At 50.4% G+C, this 16784-nt stretch overlaps 1 protein-coding gene across 1 annotated transcript in view; it reads left to right on the top strand.

Moving 5' to 3' along the window:
* The window catches only part of TMC3 (transmembrane channel-like 3), a 47091-nt gene that overhangs the window by 22864 nt on the left and 7443 nt on the right, over positions 1-16784 (top strand). Inside the window, exons 5-16 of the mRNA XM_012659100.1 lie at positions 206-312; positions 1095-1193; positions 1297-1439; positions 3099-3246; positions 4325-4368; positions 7850-7997; positions 9381-9490; positions 12047-12125; positions 13141-13386; positions 14061-14189; positions 14436-14503; positions 16320-16448. Of these exons, the coding sequence (XP_012514554.1) occupies positions 206-312; positions 1095-1193; positions 1297-1439; positions 3099-3246; positions 4325-4368; positions 7850-7997; positions 9381-9490; positions 12047-12125; positions 13141-13386; positions 14061-14189; positions 14436-14503; positions 16320-16448 (1450 nt within the window). The remainder of the gene's footprint in view (positions 1-205; positions 313-1094; positions 1194-1296; positions 1440-3098; positions 3247-4324; positions 4369-7849; positions 7998-9380; positions 9491-12046; positions 12126-13140; positions 13387-14060; positions 14190-14435; positions 14504-16319; positions 16449-16784) is intronic.

Here is a 16784-nt window from a genome sequence, read left to right on the forward strand (position 1 = left end):
TTTTTTCTGCATGTAGAAGGAGTAGGTGTTTGTGGGCAACTTGATCTCTCTGAACTGGCGTTCGCGAAGGAACCCGCTGATGGGTACGACAATGGCATTCTCACTCTGCGTCCGGCTGATGCAGGGCAGATTATGGTGTCTTTGTGGAGGGTTCTCGCACTGAGGATCTTACATAAACTCTTCTCATGATCTCGTCTTTCTGCAGGTCATTTTGGCTCTGGTGTTGCCTCCTACTTCATATTCTTGAGATGGTTGTTTGGAATTAACATCGTCCTCGCCGCGATGACGGGTGCTTTCATTGTCATTCCAGAGGTGAGCACCGGCTCAGGAGAGAAAGAAGTGCCCTTGGTTAAGAAGACGGCAAAGCGGTAGCATAAAATGATGGCCCTCCCGGTCCTTGCGGGGAGGGTGCTGCATGTGTTGACACAGGGCTCGGCTGCTTTTCTGCAAAGCCTATGAAGCAAATATTTGAGGCTTTCTGGTCCATTTGGTCTCTGTCGCCACTCCCCAAACCAGCCACAGAGCACAAAATCGGCCATAGGTAATATATCAAGCAATGAATGTGGCCGTGTTCCAATAAAATTTTATTTATGAGTATTAAAATTTGAACTTTATATAATTATGTGTCACAAAATACTATTCTTTTGATTTTTTTTCCCCCAACCGTTTAAAAATGCAAGAACCATTCTTAGCTCTTGGGCCACACAAAAAGAGCTGATGGGCTGGGTCTGGCCTGTGGGCCACTTTGCGAACCCAGTGTTATTATAAAATAAAATCCATTTTTCAACTAAACTCCATCTTCACACAGTAAGTGGGCCATGTCCCATCTATCATAGAAATCTAGGGACTTCAATAACCCACCCATAGAAGCCACGTCCAGCCCAGAGACAGCACACACACCCAGGCAGACCCTGAAGAGTCAAAAAGAAAACCCGCCTAGCCGTGATGGATGCCCCGCCAGCGAGAAGGAGGCAGAAGCCACCCCCAGAGATCTCCTACGTGTGGCATCTTCACAGGCATACGGAGATTGACCTCCCCTCTTCTCCTGTCCCCCCACCCAGAAGGGTGCATGACACCCTCTCCTCTCTCGCCAGCTGATCGCGGGCCAGCCCTTTGGCAGCACAGCCAGGAAGACCATCCCCAAGGAGCAGGTGGCCTCCGCCCAAGACCTGGACACCGTCTGGTCCCTGGGGGTGAGGCTGACGCTTGGCCACACTCTGGCCTTGAGGGAGGGGTGAAGGGGCCACAGCCCTGGGACCTGGGAACCAGAAATGACACGGAGCATTCTCTTTGCAGGGCTACCTCCAGTACTCGGTCCTCTTCTACGGCTACTACGGCAGGGAGCGCAGGATTGGGAGAGCCGGCTATCGGCTGCCCTTGGCGTACTTCCTGGTGGGGATGGCCGTGTTTGCTTACAGCTTCATCATTCTTCTAAAAAAGTACGACAGCTCAATTTCTCAAACTGTGTCTCTAGAATCATGACATGTGTGATCTCAGGCAAGCTTGTCAATAATTCTGTAAAGTTAAGGAATAAAACTAACTGTACCCATTTCACAGATGAGAAGACCAAGGCTAAAAGAGGTATGTTCATTTTTAACCAGTACTTACTGAACACGTCTTGCCTTGTGCTAGGATCCGCATTGGGTCTGGAGAGACAAGAGTCGTATAAACTAACCAGTTAATGTAATTCGAGACGATCTAGTAGCTGCACTAATGGAGGGAGAGACACTATGACCTAGGTGACCGGAGGTTGCCTTGTCTGTAAGTTTGCTAAGACCTAGCTACAATTCTGCAAAGGCCAGGCTCGACTGTGCTATGTGCAGTGCCACCTGTGCTCTGTCACTGAGAGGACTTACCCGGCCGGGGTCAGGAGTGCCCCCACCCCACTGTAAGACCTGCAGCAACTCACCGTCCCTCCCTGGGCCTCGTCTGTAAACTGTGCAGAAGGGCTCACGAAGTCCCCCATTTCCCTCCCAGCCTAACCTGTGCTTCCGTGCGGGAGCCCGGTACATGCAGACTGACAGGGAGGCTCCAAGCCCATCTTGGCTGCCTGCCGCTCCTGTCTGATCTGGACACCCCCCTTCTCTGCTGCGCCCACGTGGCTTGTTAGCAAAGTGCAGAGAGAAGAGCTTGGCATAAAAACACAAGACAATAAACCAATAAGCAAGTAAAACCTGAGGAGGTGCACAGTGACTTGGGGGCCTTCGGTTCCCCCAGAGCTTCCCAGCTTAGCTCCTGGTGGCCCCACCTGGGAGACTCAGGCCCTTTCCTAGACGCTGCAATTTAACACTGACTGCCACGTGAGTTGTATTTAACTCAGCCTAGTTTTGAGCCCAGAGCTGCGTGAAGCAAAATCCTACAGTTGGTTCGTGAAAATCTTCCTTGTTGATGTTCTTATTGTTACAATTAATATTGACGATTTAATTCTAAAAACATGGAGTACGTTACATATAACTCACGCACAGAAAACAATAAAAAATAAACACATTAGAAAGGATCATTTTGTTTTAATAAAACACTGTGGCCCCGGGGAAATTTTTTTTTTTCCTAGTGTGGCAGTCAGCGTGCCGAGAGACGAATCAGAGCGAACTGGAGAGCAAGTCTGGACAGAGGGCAAAGAGCTCGTGACGGGGAAATGCTCTGCAGAGCAGGGAGTTTCCCCTCGGAGGGACCCTGATTCCTGCCTTCAAATATCTAAAGGAATGTCACGTGCTAGGGGGACCCCACGTATTCCATGGGGCCCCAAGGGGTAGAGTTTCCATGGGCAGGAGCCCCGAGACTGATTCAGCTTAAAGGATTTTATTTCATAACCACAGCTACCTAGAGGTGGGAATAGCTGGCTCCCGGGGGACACACGTCTGCAGGGACCTTGTCCTTGTCAAATGGACTCACGCAACAACAGGCCACTGCGGTTTTCACACCGTTCAGGGTGCTGGCCCAGGGCACAAGTGTGGACTGAAATCCAGCCGGTGCCCGGCAGTGACCTGAGAAGCTGCGGCCACCCAGGAGGGGCAGCTTTTCCCAACTCACACCAAGGCCCCGTGGGGGCGAGCTCATTCCTGCGACTCCTGTGACCCCTTCTGGCTCCTCTTTCGCAGGATGGCTAAGAACTCCCGCACCAGCCTGGCCAGCGCCTCCAGAGAAAACTACACCTTCTGCTGGCGGGTGTTTTGCGCCTGGGATTACCTCATCGGAAACCCAGAGGCAGCGGAGAGCAAGACGGCTGCCATCGTGAACAGCATCAGGGTGAGCGACCTGTGCAGGCCTCGGGGCGGGCACTGTGGGGTCCGGGCTCTGAGACCAGGTGTCAGTCACGGCTGCCCTCTGAGGGCAGGCAGCACCGACCTCCTCCCAGGTGCTCATCGTCCAGGGCAGCTGTTTGCAAAGCAAGCTGAGCATGCCCCAGGAAACGCACCACATGATCCCACAGAGTACAGGAAGAACATTCTGGAGCTTCTCTTTGTTTTTAATTTTTTTACTCCATCCTTCTAAATTTTCGGTTTGTATGTTTGATAATTTACACAATGGATTATTACCGTGTTGCATGTACGTAACCTGAAAAGGAATAAATACATAAATGTGGGGACTATACATTTTATTTTTAGCTTAGAAGACAAGTCAGTCCAAAGCATTCGGAGGCTTGGGTCTCCTGAACTACACAGACAGCTAGACGGTGCCCTATTTTGAGAAAAAAAAAGGTATTTAGATAATTTAAATCATCATACCCATACCACGTCCATTTCCTCTTTCCAATCCCCAATTTCCTTTTCTCAACTACTTATTAGATAATTGATATTAAATTCATTTATATCAATAGAATCTTACAGAATAAAGTCTTAGACATTGAAGATATGAGTTAAATTATTGGATAAATTATTTCTGATGATTTATGATTAACACATTGACCGCCACACACACACACACACACACACACACACACACAGACAATTTCTGATAATTTATGATTAACACATTGACCGCCACACACACACACACACACACACACACACACACAAAACCAGAAACTTTTCCTTGGGGACACAGTGTTTTATTACAAAAATAGAATGAAAACTTCAAGTGTAACTTAAAGGTAAACATAAATAGAAAAATGAAGTGTATTGACTTCTATTCATTTAATCCATGTTTTCAGAATTAAATTGTCTTCTAATTGATTATAACAATAAGACATCAACAAGTAAGGTTTTATACGTGCTTCCCGTGTCCCCGGGGAAAAGACTCCAGTGAGTTAAATACGAGTCTCGTGGCAGTGAACGTGTTAATGATGCTGCTAAGCTTTTGACGCCGTGTGTGTTTTTCCTTAAAGGAGGCTATACTGGAAGAACAGGAAAAGAAGAAAAGCAAAAACCTGTAGGTATTAATACTCATGTTCAATTCATTGATAAGTTTTGTTTGCATTTGGTACAAAAATTACAAGATGATCTGCGTCCTATTTTCGCAATCGCCAGGCGGCTGCTCTTTCTTCTCAATGTCCGTCCTTCTAGCAATGTGCTCCGAGGGAACTGGTGACTTTTCTGTGGCAGTATTTAGGAGCGTGTCCTCCTCCTGCGGCCCTGTGACAAGGGGAGAGGTCCGAAGCTGACCGACTTCCTAGTCTTTTACTTAGATAAGAAGGGAGATATTTTGAACACCACCTTCTAGTTTGCTAAGTGAAGCAACTATACGAATGTCGTTAATACTCGTTCTATTTAGAAACGAGTCTCTGGAGTCATAACACACAGAAGTTATCTGGCTGTGCTCACGAACCACCCCCCCAGGCGACTACCGAGTTTTGAGGCTCTTCTCACATCTCAAGAGCTATGCGGTGAGGGGAGGCCCTTCTGTCAGAGCTGGTGAGGCCACTCCCAGGAAGGGCAATGGCCCTGTCCTCACGGGGACAGACACATCTGCTCGTCCCCATCCTTGCTGGGTCTTCAGCGCTCACGACTAGTTTCTGCAGTGTGGAAAGCCCCTTCAGAGGACTGGTGTAGACAAGGACGTGGGGACTGAGGACACACACCCGGCCTCTGGGACAAGGAGAGGCAGCAAGGGGAGTTGAGTTGGGAAAGACTGTCTGCAGGCAGCCAGAGAATGGACTGCAGCCCTCCCTGTCATTCATATCCACGAAACACCCGTGACCTTGTGAGCCTGCACCCCTCACCCAGGAAGTGAAAACATGGGATTCTGCCCTCTTGATTCTTTATCTGTAGGTCTCCTCCACCACAGTTGGTCATAATAATATCATAGGGTGCCATGTGTTTACTTTTACCAAGCAAGGTGACATCGATCATTTCATCTGGGAGTGAGGTCCTCATTGTGCAGAGGAAGGGCAGACACACATGCAGAGGAGGTACCACAACCTGCCCAAGGTCCCCAGCAGGGGAAATCTCACAGAACACATGATTCACCTCTCGGCCACACCTTCCTCCAGCCCCTGCTGCCGGGCAGGGCTGTGCAGGCTGCCACCAGGGGCACACGTGTACCCCTTGCTGGCGTCCTTGCCTGGTGCCCAGGGAGCCTCTGCGGCTGCAGCGTGGGGTGCCCACGGGGTTCCAGGCAACACGCACACACGTGCAACCGAGAGGCTGGGTGTAATGCTAGAGTTCATGCTCATAGAGTCCCCTGGACACAGGCAGTGGGAGAAATGTTTTTCTATTTCGCACTGGGCAGGCAGTTCCGAGAGGCATTTCATGGGCCCCTCAGAAGGTCCTGCAGTTGCCTCTGCACAGCCAACTCCAGCACCTGTTCTGGGGCCGATGGCTTCTCCCTCCTGCTCCCCTCCCCCAGACCAGAACCTCCGCTTTCTGAGCTCACGTCTCAGATGAACTATTCATACCTGCAGAAAGGCCTGGGGTTCTCTTTCCGGGTACACCAAGCTAAGACAGGCTCCAAAGCTGGCAGGAGAAGATGCCTTAAAAATATGACAACTGAAGTCAGACAGTGAGTTGTCCTCTGGTGTTAGAAACAATGGACGTGTTTCAGATAAAACTGGAAACATATATGTAAATACTAGAATCGCCACTCATTCGGAGATCTGCCCATACTAAGAGGCATGCAGGAAGGGAGACCCAGCGAGGAAGAGATGAGCCCCATGTCCTATCTTGTGGTCGTTTAGCTGCTCCTTTATTTACTCATTCATTTATTTATTAAGCGCCTGCATGTGCTAAGCCTGTTCTAAGAGCTGAGGATACAGCGGTGAAAAAGACTAAACAGTTTGAGAGCAAACTTCTAGAGGGAAAATAGCTAAGGAACTACCAGGGAAATAGAATCACGCTCTCACAGCAACAGGGACACGGTCAGAGAAATGTCTTTAGCACTGTCATTGTTGAGGGAACGTCACGGAGTGTACTTACAGATCCCTAAATGGCATAGCCTACTGCACACCGAGGCTGTGTGGCACAGCCTGTTGCTCCAAGCTACAAACCTGCACAGCGTGTCACTGTACTGAATGCTGTAGGTGACTATAACACAGTGCTAAGTATCTGTGTATCTAAACAGAGCTAAACATAGAAAGCTATAGTGAAAATATGGCATAAGATAAAAGACGCTGTACCTGCGCAGGGCACTTACCACGAATGGAGCTCGCAGGACTGAATTGCTCTGGGTGAGCCCGTGAGTGCGGAGGCCTCGGACGTTACTGCGCACGGCTCTAGACTTTATCAACACTGCACACTGAGGCTACACCAAATTTATTTTTTTTAAAGTTTCTTTCTTCAATAACAAATTTACCTTAGTTCTTTAGTTTACTGTCACTTTTTTACATTAAAAACTTTTCAATTTTTTAAAACTTTTTGACTCTTTTGTAATAACACTTAGCTTAAGACACAAATACATTGTAGAGCTGTACAAAATTATTCTTTCTTTATATCCATATTCTATAAGCTTTTGTCTATTTTTATTTCATTTTTTTACTTTTCAAACTGTTTTGTTAAAAACTGACACACCAGCACACACATCAGCCTAGGCCCACACAGGGTCAGCGTCATCAATATCACCGCCTTCCACCTCCACATCTTGTCCCACTGGAAGGACTTTGGGGACAACAACACACAGGACAATAATAACAGCTGTCAACTCCTGTGATAACAATGCCTTCTTCTGGAACACCTCCTGAAGGACCTGCCTGAGGCTGTTTTACACTTAACTTTTTTAAAAATAAATACAAGGAGTGCGCTCGAAAATAATGATCAAAAGTATAGTAAATACCAAACCAGTGGCACAGTCCCTTATTATCAGTATTATGCACTGCATGTAATTGTATGTGCTATAATTTCATGCGACTGGCACATGTGGGTTTGTTCACACCAGCGTCACCACAAACACACGAGCAATTTGTTGCACTGCGATGTCACCAGGCAACAGAGATTTTTCAGCTCCATTATAATCTTCTGGGACCACCATCAGTCTGTTGTTGACCAAAACATTGTTACATGGCACATGACTGTGTATGGTACGTCGGGTTCATTATATGGAATGACAGGCAGAATCAGTCGTCCTCCCTCCCTCCCACCCCTTCCCTCCTTCCTTCCGTCCCTCACTCTTTCTGCTGAACACGTTTACTTGAACTCCTGTATCTTAAATGCACCAACTACAGGACTCCAATTTTAAGTAGGAAAAAACTGAAACCCAAACACCTGGACGCTAAACGCAGTGTGGTTGTTTACCTGTTTAAAGCCTCGTTGATGCTGGCCAGTTGCATTTATGACGCGTTGTCGATCTCTTAGGAGATGAGGGATTCCAGTGGGTAAGGAAAGAGCCCTGACTCTTCAGGGCAGGGAATCCCCTTAGCCGCATGCTTCAGTCCCCAAGTCTGTGCGTGGTGGTGCTCTGAGCACACCTGCCTCTCCCCCAGGGCAGTGACCATCTGCCTGAGGATCATCGCCAACATCCTGGTGCTGCTGTCGCTGGCTGGGAGCATCTACCTCATCTACTTCGTGGTGGACCGGTCCCAGAAGCTGGAGCAGTCCAAGAAGGAGCTGACGCTTTGGGAAAAGAATGAGGTACCACTGCCATTACCCGCGGCACCCTCCAGAAGAGACGCAGAAGTAGCCCAGCCCTCTGTTTCTTAAGTGCGTACGGTAGTGACATCTCTAGGGAGAAAGTCTAGTCCTCCCCTCCTAGAGCAGGGACTATGGGGCTCTGAGCCAGAGTGGCAGCACCACGTCTCGGCGAAATGATTTGATTGGTCTTCATGGGGCAAGATTTTGATTCAGAAACACCTTGGAGCATTCACACTGTCTCCTCCCTGTGAGCCCTGCCTTTGCCACATCTGTTTCTTCCCATCGGTGCTTCCACAGCGTGGCACGACCTGCAGGCTGGCTTAACTCTGCACTGGGTTCCATCATGCGGATCCAGGTCGACCGGGACCAGTTTGTGAGCGCTTAGCTGGTTTCTGTGTATCTAAACTACAAACAATGCTTCCAGGGCCAGCGCCACACAAACGGCTTGTGTTTTAAACAGTCTTTTCCCCCTTGTGTGAATATTCCCATAAATAGAAAATTGCCAAGTGGAAGGTTATGGACAGTTTTAGAATTCTTAGAATTTTCTATGGACCATTGTCCTGAAAGGTCAGCCCAATTGACCTGCGAAGATTTAAAAGGCAGAAATGGCACAGAAACCACTTCTCAGACCACTTCTGGGAGAATTGTTACCGTCCTTTGGGATTTAAAAAGCAGAGGGTGTAGATGACAAGATGGCCATCAGTTTATCCTGTGCGTATTCATCAATATTCGATAATTTATCAAAATCTGAGACTGCGCAGCTGATCTTTTCCCATGCCTCTTTCTACTTCATGTCCATTAAATGGGTTATGCACACGTGTGTTTGTGTGTTTACAGATAGATGGGTGGTTTTTTGCAAGATATATCAGACATTATTCCTTATTTTAGCTCACACATCTGTGTACCAGCTAAAACTCCTCTGTCTTTTGTTCTACGCACAGAGAAACAAGAGCCAGGCATGACTCTAAATAATTAATCTTCCATGGACAGAAAGAACATTAAATTACCTCTCCGTCTTCCCTTTGCTATTCGTAATAGTTTCAGTTATTTCCATCTTCCACCCAAGGTCAGGGAAGTATAAATAGAAGGAGGCGGTAATTGGAAAATGTGGCAGAAATGCCAGTGAACCCCAAATGGCATGTATTTGTGTCCTCAGAACAGTTAAGGAGAGTTCCTTAAAAATTATATGTACAGTTATGACAAAGTGACCACAGTCATTTGACAAAAGCTGATTGCAGCGATTTCGGGAGGTTTCCCGTGTAGGTCTGTTGACTTGGTGGCTGCCCACTGACCCAGCATCAGGCCAAGAGACCAAATGCAGGTAATGAGGTTGGGGTGGGGGACCCCGGGGAATGTGGGGTCTGGCACTTACTCTCTTGGTAGGTGAGTGTGGTGGTCTCCCTCGTCACCATGCTGGCGCCATCTGCCTTTGACCTCATCGCCGCCTTGGAGATGTACCACCCGCGGACCACACTGCGCTTCCAGCTGGCGAGGTAGGACTGCCCCGCCAGGAGAGGCCACGGGTGGCTCAGCCATCTGCCACCCATGGTGGGAATGTTCGCGCCTCAAGAGCCGGCTGGCTTCTTTCCCCCACACTTAGCACAGGGCTCACCTGTAGACGCAGCTCAAGAAAAGCAGGTTCCAGGAGGGAAGAGAGGGGGTGGGGGACAGGGGAAGAGGGAAAGGGGATAGAGGGGGAGAAAGAAGAGGGCAAAGGGAAGAACAGGCAGAAACGCCAGATAGCAAAGGGGACCAAGAAGATGACGGTGAGTGTGTCTGGTCGTCCTCACTGTTGAGTTCTCTCCGCGGTTTGTCTGAGCGGCGAGAGAGACCCAGGCTGTTCTCCCAGACGTGAGAGGAACAGTAGATGCTTTGCTGGCAATTCCCAAAAGCATAGACCCAAAGGGTTTCTCGGGCCGTGCAGGATGGCCCGTGGCTGCGAAAGCAGGTGGTGGTGACAGGCAGGTGTGTCGGAGGGAGCGTCAGGCTCCCCTTCAGGAGCCGGGACGGCCGCGCTGTGTCCAGCACCGGCGTTATCACTGTGTTCCTGAAAAATCCACCTCTTCCCTGGAGCGTGTCTCCTCATCTGTAAATTAAACCGCCGCAGCAGGGCCGGGCGAGTCTTGTTAAACCGCATGCGACAGCAGGAGGCGCAGAGAACCCTGCTCACTCGCTGCCACCCTCGCCCCGTCTATGTTGCTGTCACCTGTCTTCTCTTGTGACACCTGATAACATTCTACAGAACTAGTTTTCCACAGACGACTTCGGAAAGATTTGCTCTCGCCCAGGAGTCGGCAAACATCTGCAAAGGAGCAGGCAGTAAATGTTTGAGGAGTCACGGGTCACACCGTCTCTGTCGCGACCACTCAACTCCGAGGCTGTGGCTTGGAAGTAGCCATAGGTGACACGAAAACGAAAGGGTGTGGCTGTGTGTGTCTGTGTCCAACACACCTTCACTCACAAAACAGGCAAGGAGACGGCTTGGTTTGAAAGTCATACTTTCCAACCTCTGAACCGTCCTTTCAAAGACAGAAAAACATGAAAGAGCAAGGGGTTGGCCAGAGCCGCGCAGCCCCGCGCAGACCTGGAGCAAGGCTTGGGCCCTGGCTCAGCCCCGGTTCCTTGTGCTCCGCTCACAGCTCTTTTGACCTGGAAGAGAGAGGTGCCTTCCTCAGCTCCTTCCTCGCTAGCGGGCACTGGGAGGATCGATGCCGTTATTGCATTTGGTCTACAGGCAATCCTATTACACAGATTGGCCTCGTTACTCATGCTCCAAACTAGAGAAACAGAGGCATCCGAGACTGCCCCAGACAAGTGAGGGCTAATTCCAGTAATAAGAGTGAGCCTTATTATTTTAGTTCCATTAACTTACCAGCAGACCGTGTTACCTTTTATCCAAGAGAAAACCAGCACGATGGCAATGCCAAGATGGCAGGAGATGAGGTTTATCCAATCCTTCCTCCAGCCGACGCCTACTGCCTGACGCCGAGGGCCCTCCCTGGCTTGGTACCGCGATGCAGCGTTGAAAAGGCCCCGGCATTGCATGGAAGGGAAGCCCCTCACAGTTTCAGAGGGAAGGCCATCGAGAGTCACAGTGCTGTCCCCTGAGGGGCCCCCTCCCCTGCTCTCTGCCCACTGACTGCACACAGGTCAACTCCGCACCGGGAGGCCTGTGGCCAACTCATGACTGCAATTTGGAGTCTTTTCCTCAAGGTACAGATGTTTTCTATCTGAAAGTGACCTTGGCTTCATGATTCTCAGAGCACCAATTGTTGTCCCACTGAAGCATCTACACACCTGCCATTTTCCTTTCTCGTCCTGCTCCCCCGGACAGGTTTGCAGCAAGACCCAAGGCTGCTTCCTGGGAAGTTCCCTCATGTGTTTCCAAAACCTTTCATCGCTGGGAAACTGATGTCAAGTCTTCGATCACTAGCTGATCTAGACTGTTGCTGGAAGATTCCAGCAACATCCCAGGGGTCCCCATGGCATAGCTGTACCCACGCCCCTCAGTGCTCCTGGGGGGTCCTGCCTGTACTTCGGGAGCACTGAAACTGCATCCCTTTTCCCTGTGCGAGCTGAGCTGGTCAGTGAGCTGGCTCCGTGTTCGGTGTGCCTGTCCCTAAAGCAGGATTGTTCTAGAGTGTACCTCACAGAGCTGTTGTGAGGATCAAATGAGATAATTCGTGGAAAATCACTTTACAGACCAGAAACATGACACAAAGACACACTTTACATCACAATTTAGAGCCCACTTCCTACACTCACACCCTTCCTGCCCTCCCGGCGTTTCTAGGGCGCTGACCCAAAGATACGCAATGTGGAGTCCCCTGGAGAGGCTGCAAAAACATTCCCAGACGCCCCAGACCTACTGAGCAGGTGGATTCTGGAATTCTGTATTTTCTTAAAGGCCCTCAAGGTGATTCTCAAGGAAGCCACATGAGGCAGCCACGGTCTTGGTGTACCCATAGCCTCTAGAACCACGGGGTGGGTCCAGAACCGTGGCCTTGTGTGCGGTGGTCTTGCTCTCAAGGTGGGCTTGTGGCTTGCAGGGTCCTTGTGCTGTACCTGGGGAATCTCTACAGTCTGATCATTGCCCTCCTGGACAAAGTCAACAGCATGAGCATTGAGGTGAGTGCCCCCTGGACAGCCACCCCCCACCTCTGCCCTGCCCCCGCCCCCACCAGCGTCTTCATCGTGGTCGTCACACCACGCTGAGTCTGCGTTCCACACTTCTCCCTCAAAACTCAACTCCACCGTGGCCTTCTCGAGGTGAGGGTAGAAAAATGAGCCCATTTCCCAGGTAAAGAAACTCGGGCCACAGTCCATGGCTAGTAGGTGACAGTGCCGGATGAGAACTCGGGGCTTTTTGACTCTTCGTAGTATATTACCCGTTTCCTTGAATGCCGTCTGAAAAAACCATTGCAGGTGATCCCAGGAAGAGCAGCAGGCCCTGGGCCTCACTCAGGAAGTCAGGAGAGAACAACCGTCTCACGGGGACAGACCAGAGTGGGCCCTGCCAGCCCAGCCGGGCAGGAGCGCCCGCTCCCAGCCCAGGCAGCCTCGGCATCAGGTTCAGCCTGCTCCACCCGCGAGCCCGGCCCCAGTGCTGGGGCAGGGGAGGCGGGGAGGAGGCGCTTTCTCGCGGTGGGTTGCCAGGGCACGCCGCACTAGCTTCGAATTTCAAGACTAACAGGCAGAAGAGGACACAGAGAGTAATTTTCTGCGTCAGGGCCCTGAGTTTCCGCAGACGTGGGTCCTTCCTGCCACTCACTAGCGGCACAACCTCGAGCGTCAGACTGGAACTCATGAGTTCCAATCTCCTCTGAGCGTGGGGTAATATCCTTACCTCTCACTCCCGGAGGACGAGAAGAGATAAAATGCGTGAGCTGAAGCAGTTTCTGACACTTACTGGGGACCAATAAATACGACCCGTTATGTCTCTGTGTTCCGTTCCTGGGGCCAAGTCTAGTCAAGCTGCTGTCGAGAGAGAGAGAGAGAGAGAGAGAGAGAGAGAGAGAGAGAGAGAATGGCTGTTCCCAAACAATACAACGTGACCCTTGGTGTCCACGAGGGGTTCCTATTCAGAAATACGTGAACAACCTTTTCTCTTCCTTCCCTCCTCCCTCCCTCCCTCTTTCCGCAGGACGCCGCTACCAAAAGTAACACAAGCCATTGGTCGGACTCCACCAGTCTCTTTGCCACCAGGACAGCCCCTGCAGGGGAGCCATGGGCCACGCCTGGGCCCGGAGTGGGGCTCAGGAGGAACAGCACGTGGGCCTTGGCCGAGAGCAGCCTTCCGCCCCGCGCCGCGCCCCTCGCGAAGGCCAACGGCAGCACGCCGGACACGCAGAGTCCGCAGGGCCAGTGCTGGGAAACATACGTCGGCCAGGTGGTTCCTTTCTCCTCCGCTTCCTCACGCAACCCCAGCAGCTCTCTGCGGTGTCGCCGTCCGTGTTTTACAGAACAGGGAAGTTCAGGGAGGTTTGGGTTTCCAGGTCCGAAAGTTATTAATAATAATCAGTGCAAAGACCCACGCAGCATTTCCTACATGCTGGGCCCTGTTCTAAGCGCTTAGTCCTCATCAGAGTCCTGTCATTGTCACCCTTGTGGGCACAGTGAGGAAACTAAGGCACGAGTGGCATTGCCCAGGGACACAGAGAAAGGAGCAGAGGGAAGCCTGAACCCAGACGTCTGCCCCACGTCTGGGCCCTCATCTGCGCAGAGCACCTCACCCCAGGGCGCTACCCCAGGGCAGCGGGTCACCGGCCTCGCGGAGTCTCCCGCGGCTCAGACCACAGACCTTAGATTCTTTCCTAGTTCCATGTAGCGCTGGCTTCAGATGTCAAACTTCAAATTAGCCAGCATTTATCGAGCATAGATTATGTGCCAGGATCCCATCCTTCTGCCCACTGCCCTTCTAAAGATGCGAAATGAAGATGCCACTGGAGGGGTCCTCCCGCTCAGGCCCGCGGGGAGGAACAGAGACCAGGAGGGCCCTGGAGGAAGGGCAGCGGGGGAGGGGGAGGGCGGGGCGTGGCGGCATCCGGGGCCCCTGTGTTTCAGGAGATGCTGAAGCTCTCCGTCATTGACATGCTCTTCACCGTGGCGAGCATCCTGCTCATTGACTTCTTCCGGGGACTCTTCGTTCGGTACTTAAGTGACTACTGGTGCTGGGACCTGGAAAACAAGTTTGTAAGTAAAATGCTGCGCTTGCCGGGAACCTGACACGCCAAATCCGTCCTTTCCTGATGCCAAGACTGGGAGGCAGTCAGGGGAACACACGGAAAGGAAGTACGTGAGGGGACAGCGAAAGGTGGGGATGGCACCGCTGAGAGATCACTGCCATGAGAGCGAAGGACCCCCCACCTGCGAGTACAGTGAACTGGTTACGCAAAGAACTTCGCAACTTTTTCTAACGCGGTTCTTTTTCTCTCATAGCCTGAATATGGAGAATTCAAAATAGCTGAGAACGTGCTACATTTAGTCTACAACCAAGGAATGATTTGGTAGGTATCCGAGCTGCTGCTTTGCTTACATCTCATCTGGGCCAAGAGTCTGAATTTTCTTAGTCTGGATGGGACGTGACCATAATACACACAGCCCTAAGGGTTAAGAAAGGCAATTTTCGAGGGGAACTAGTTCTCATGTAATTTTGTTAATCATTTTGTAGGAATTTTGCAGGAAGAAATGGTAAAGAAAATAGTCCACTTTTAAGCTTCTGTTAGTCATAGCCAAAAAAACAATCTGCACAGGAACCAGTAGAATAAACTGCTGGGGGGGCCTGGGAGGTGGCTGGGAGGAGAAGCTGCTTTTCCCCCTGGGGGACTTCAGGAGTGGTTTCAGTCCCAGCCAGGGACCTTGGCCTGTCCGCCCCCGACTCTCCCTCCTGTGACTCCTTATTTTCACGTAGACACCGGGCCCAGGACACAGCCATCCCCCAGACCGACAGATCTGGGAGGACGCTCGAAGCTTGGGAAGTCTGTTCACCCAGGGCACCCCCCAGGCCCAGGCAGTCGTTCCCGGAGACCCTGAGGAGCTGAAGGGACGTCTGATGCACATGGGTGTGTGTCCGCAGGGCACGGCGAAGAGCTCCCTGTTGAACCCCAGATAGCGCCATTTATTAAAATATAAGCGAACAAAGAAAAACTGTGGATGTTCCATACATTCAGAAAACACAATCTCTCTTCATAATCATTCGATAAAATGAATGGGGAATTGAGAGGTATAAAGTAATGTTCCTCCAATCAAATTCTATGTTCTTATAGTCCACTGAATTTTACAAAATGTCTTTACTAATACAGTATTAAAATAATATGTGAGATGTATTTAATATGTGTTAGGTATCAGGCACTTTTCTACCTGTAGTGAATGATTTAATACTTAGAGTAACCCTATGAGGTAACTGCTATTTTCCCGATTTTAAAAATGAGGAAACTGAGGCACAGAGAAGCTACAGATCTTGCCTAACATCAAACAGGCAGTGACATTTCTGCCTACTGTAAGAAACCAAACTTCTTAAAAAAGATTTTTGCTTATTAAACATATCCTTATATCTACGCTTATTCTCCTACTACGAAATGCAAATTCCACAAGTATTACATTGAATGCACATCCAGGATAAACCAATGTAGACTAATGTCAGAAAACCTGGGTCTCGTTCCCTATTTGACATTTCCTTATAGGGTGACAGCTTCCCTGGGATGGCCCGCTGATCGCCCGTGGACCCAGCTCTTTCCCTCTCCAATGTGTCCCAGTTTGGATGATTCAGGGTTACCCTTTTATTAGCAACATGTTTTGGGGCAAATCACTTAATTTTCCCTGACCTGCCTTCCTTGTCTATCAGCTTTGGGTACTTATCCCTCCTTACGCAACTGCAGAAGATTAAATGAGCTAAAATACGTGAGGATGCTTAGCACGATGTCCAGGAACTGCGGGTGCTCAACATACGTTGATTAAACCCAGAAGTCAGTAGTTTATTAGCAGAGTCCTCGCCATGGACAGGCAAAATCCGCAGCTTCCCCGAGCGTAGTCATCCGCCCTTTGCTCGAGCGTGAAGAGAGACAAACACGTTAGGCCTTTGCCAGGACTGGAGGACATTTGCAAGAGGATATTTTAAAATAGGATCACCATCCGTCTTTAGTGACTTGTCTTCTCACCGGAAAGTACAGGGCTGTGGTGGCAGCACTGCAGGGGGCATCTCCAGTTCCTTAAGCATAGGAAGTGGATCCCCAAATCTCAGAGCCGTGCTCCTCCCTGGGCTCCCGGCCCTGGAAAATGCACAGGAAGAGAACATGTGCAATCTGACCTTCCCCGTGCTTCCAGGATGGGGGCCTTCTTCTCGCCCTGTCTCCCTGCTTTCAACGTCCTCAAACTCATCGGGCTCATGTACCTGAGGAGCTGGGCTGTGCTGACCTGCAACGTGCCCCACCAGCAGGTGTTCCGAGCCTCCAGGTGGGTAAGCAGAAGGTCGCTTCACGCGGGGACTCAGAGAACTCACGCCACCCACGCGGCCCGATCCAGGGGTCCACCAGCAGGGGCTCCCCCAGCTCGCTCCCTGTCCAAATCCTGCGTGGCCTGCAGTTTTCTTTCCTCCATGGTATCATCTCCAGTGCCCGGCCCTTAGCCTTAATCCTACGCCTCTGGAGATCACGACACGTTTTTTAAAACTTTCTTGACTGAAATTTAACAATCATTTGGAAAAATGCACAAATCATAAATGCTTAGCTTGATGAATTTTCACAAACTGAACGCAAGTATGTAACCAGCACCCAAATCAAAAAACAGAAC

This window comes from Propithecus coquereli, unplaced genomic scaffold (genome assembly GCF_000956105.1).
Source record: "Propithecus coquereli isolate 6110/MARCELLA unplaced genomic scaffold, Pcoq_1.0 Scaffold599, whole genome shotgun sequence".
Taxonomy (NCBI): Eukaryota; Metazoa; Chordata; class Mammalia; order Primates; family Indriidae; genus Propithecus; species Propithecus coquereli.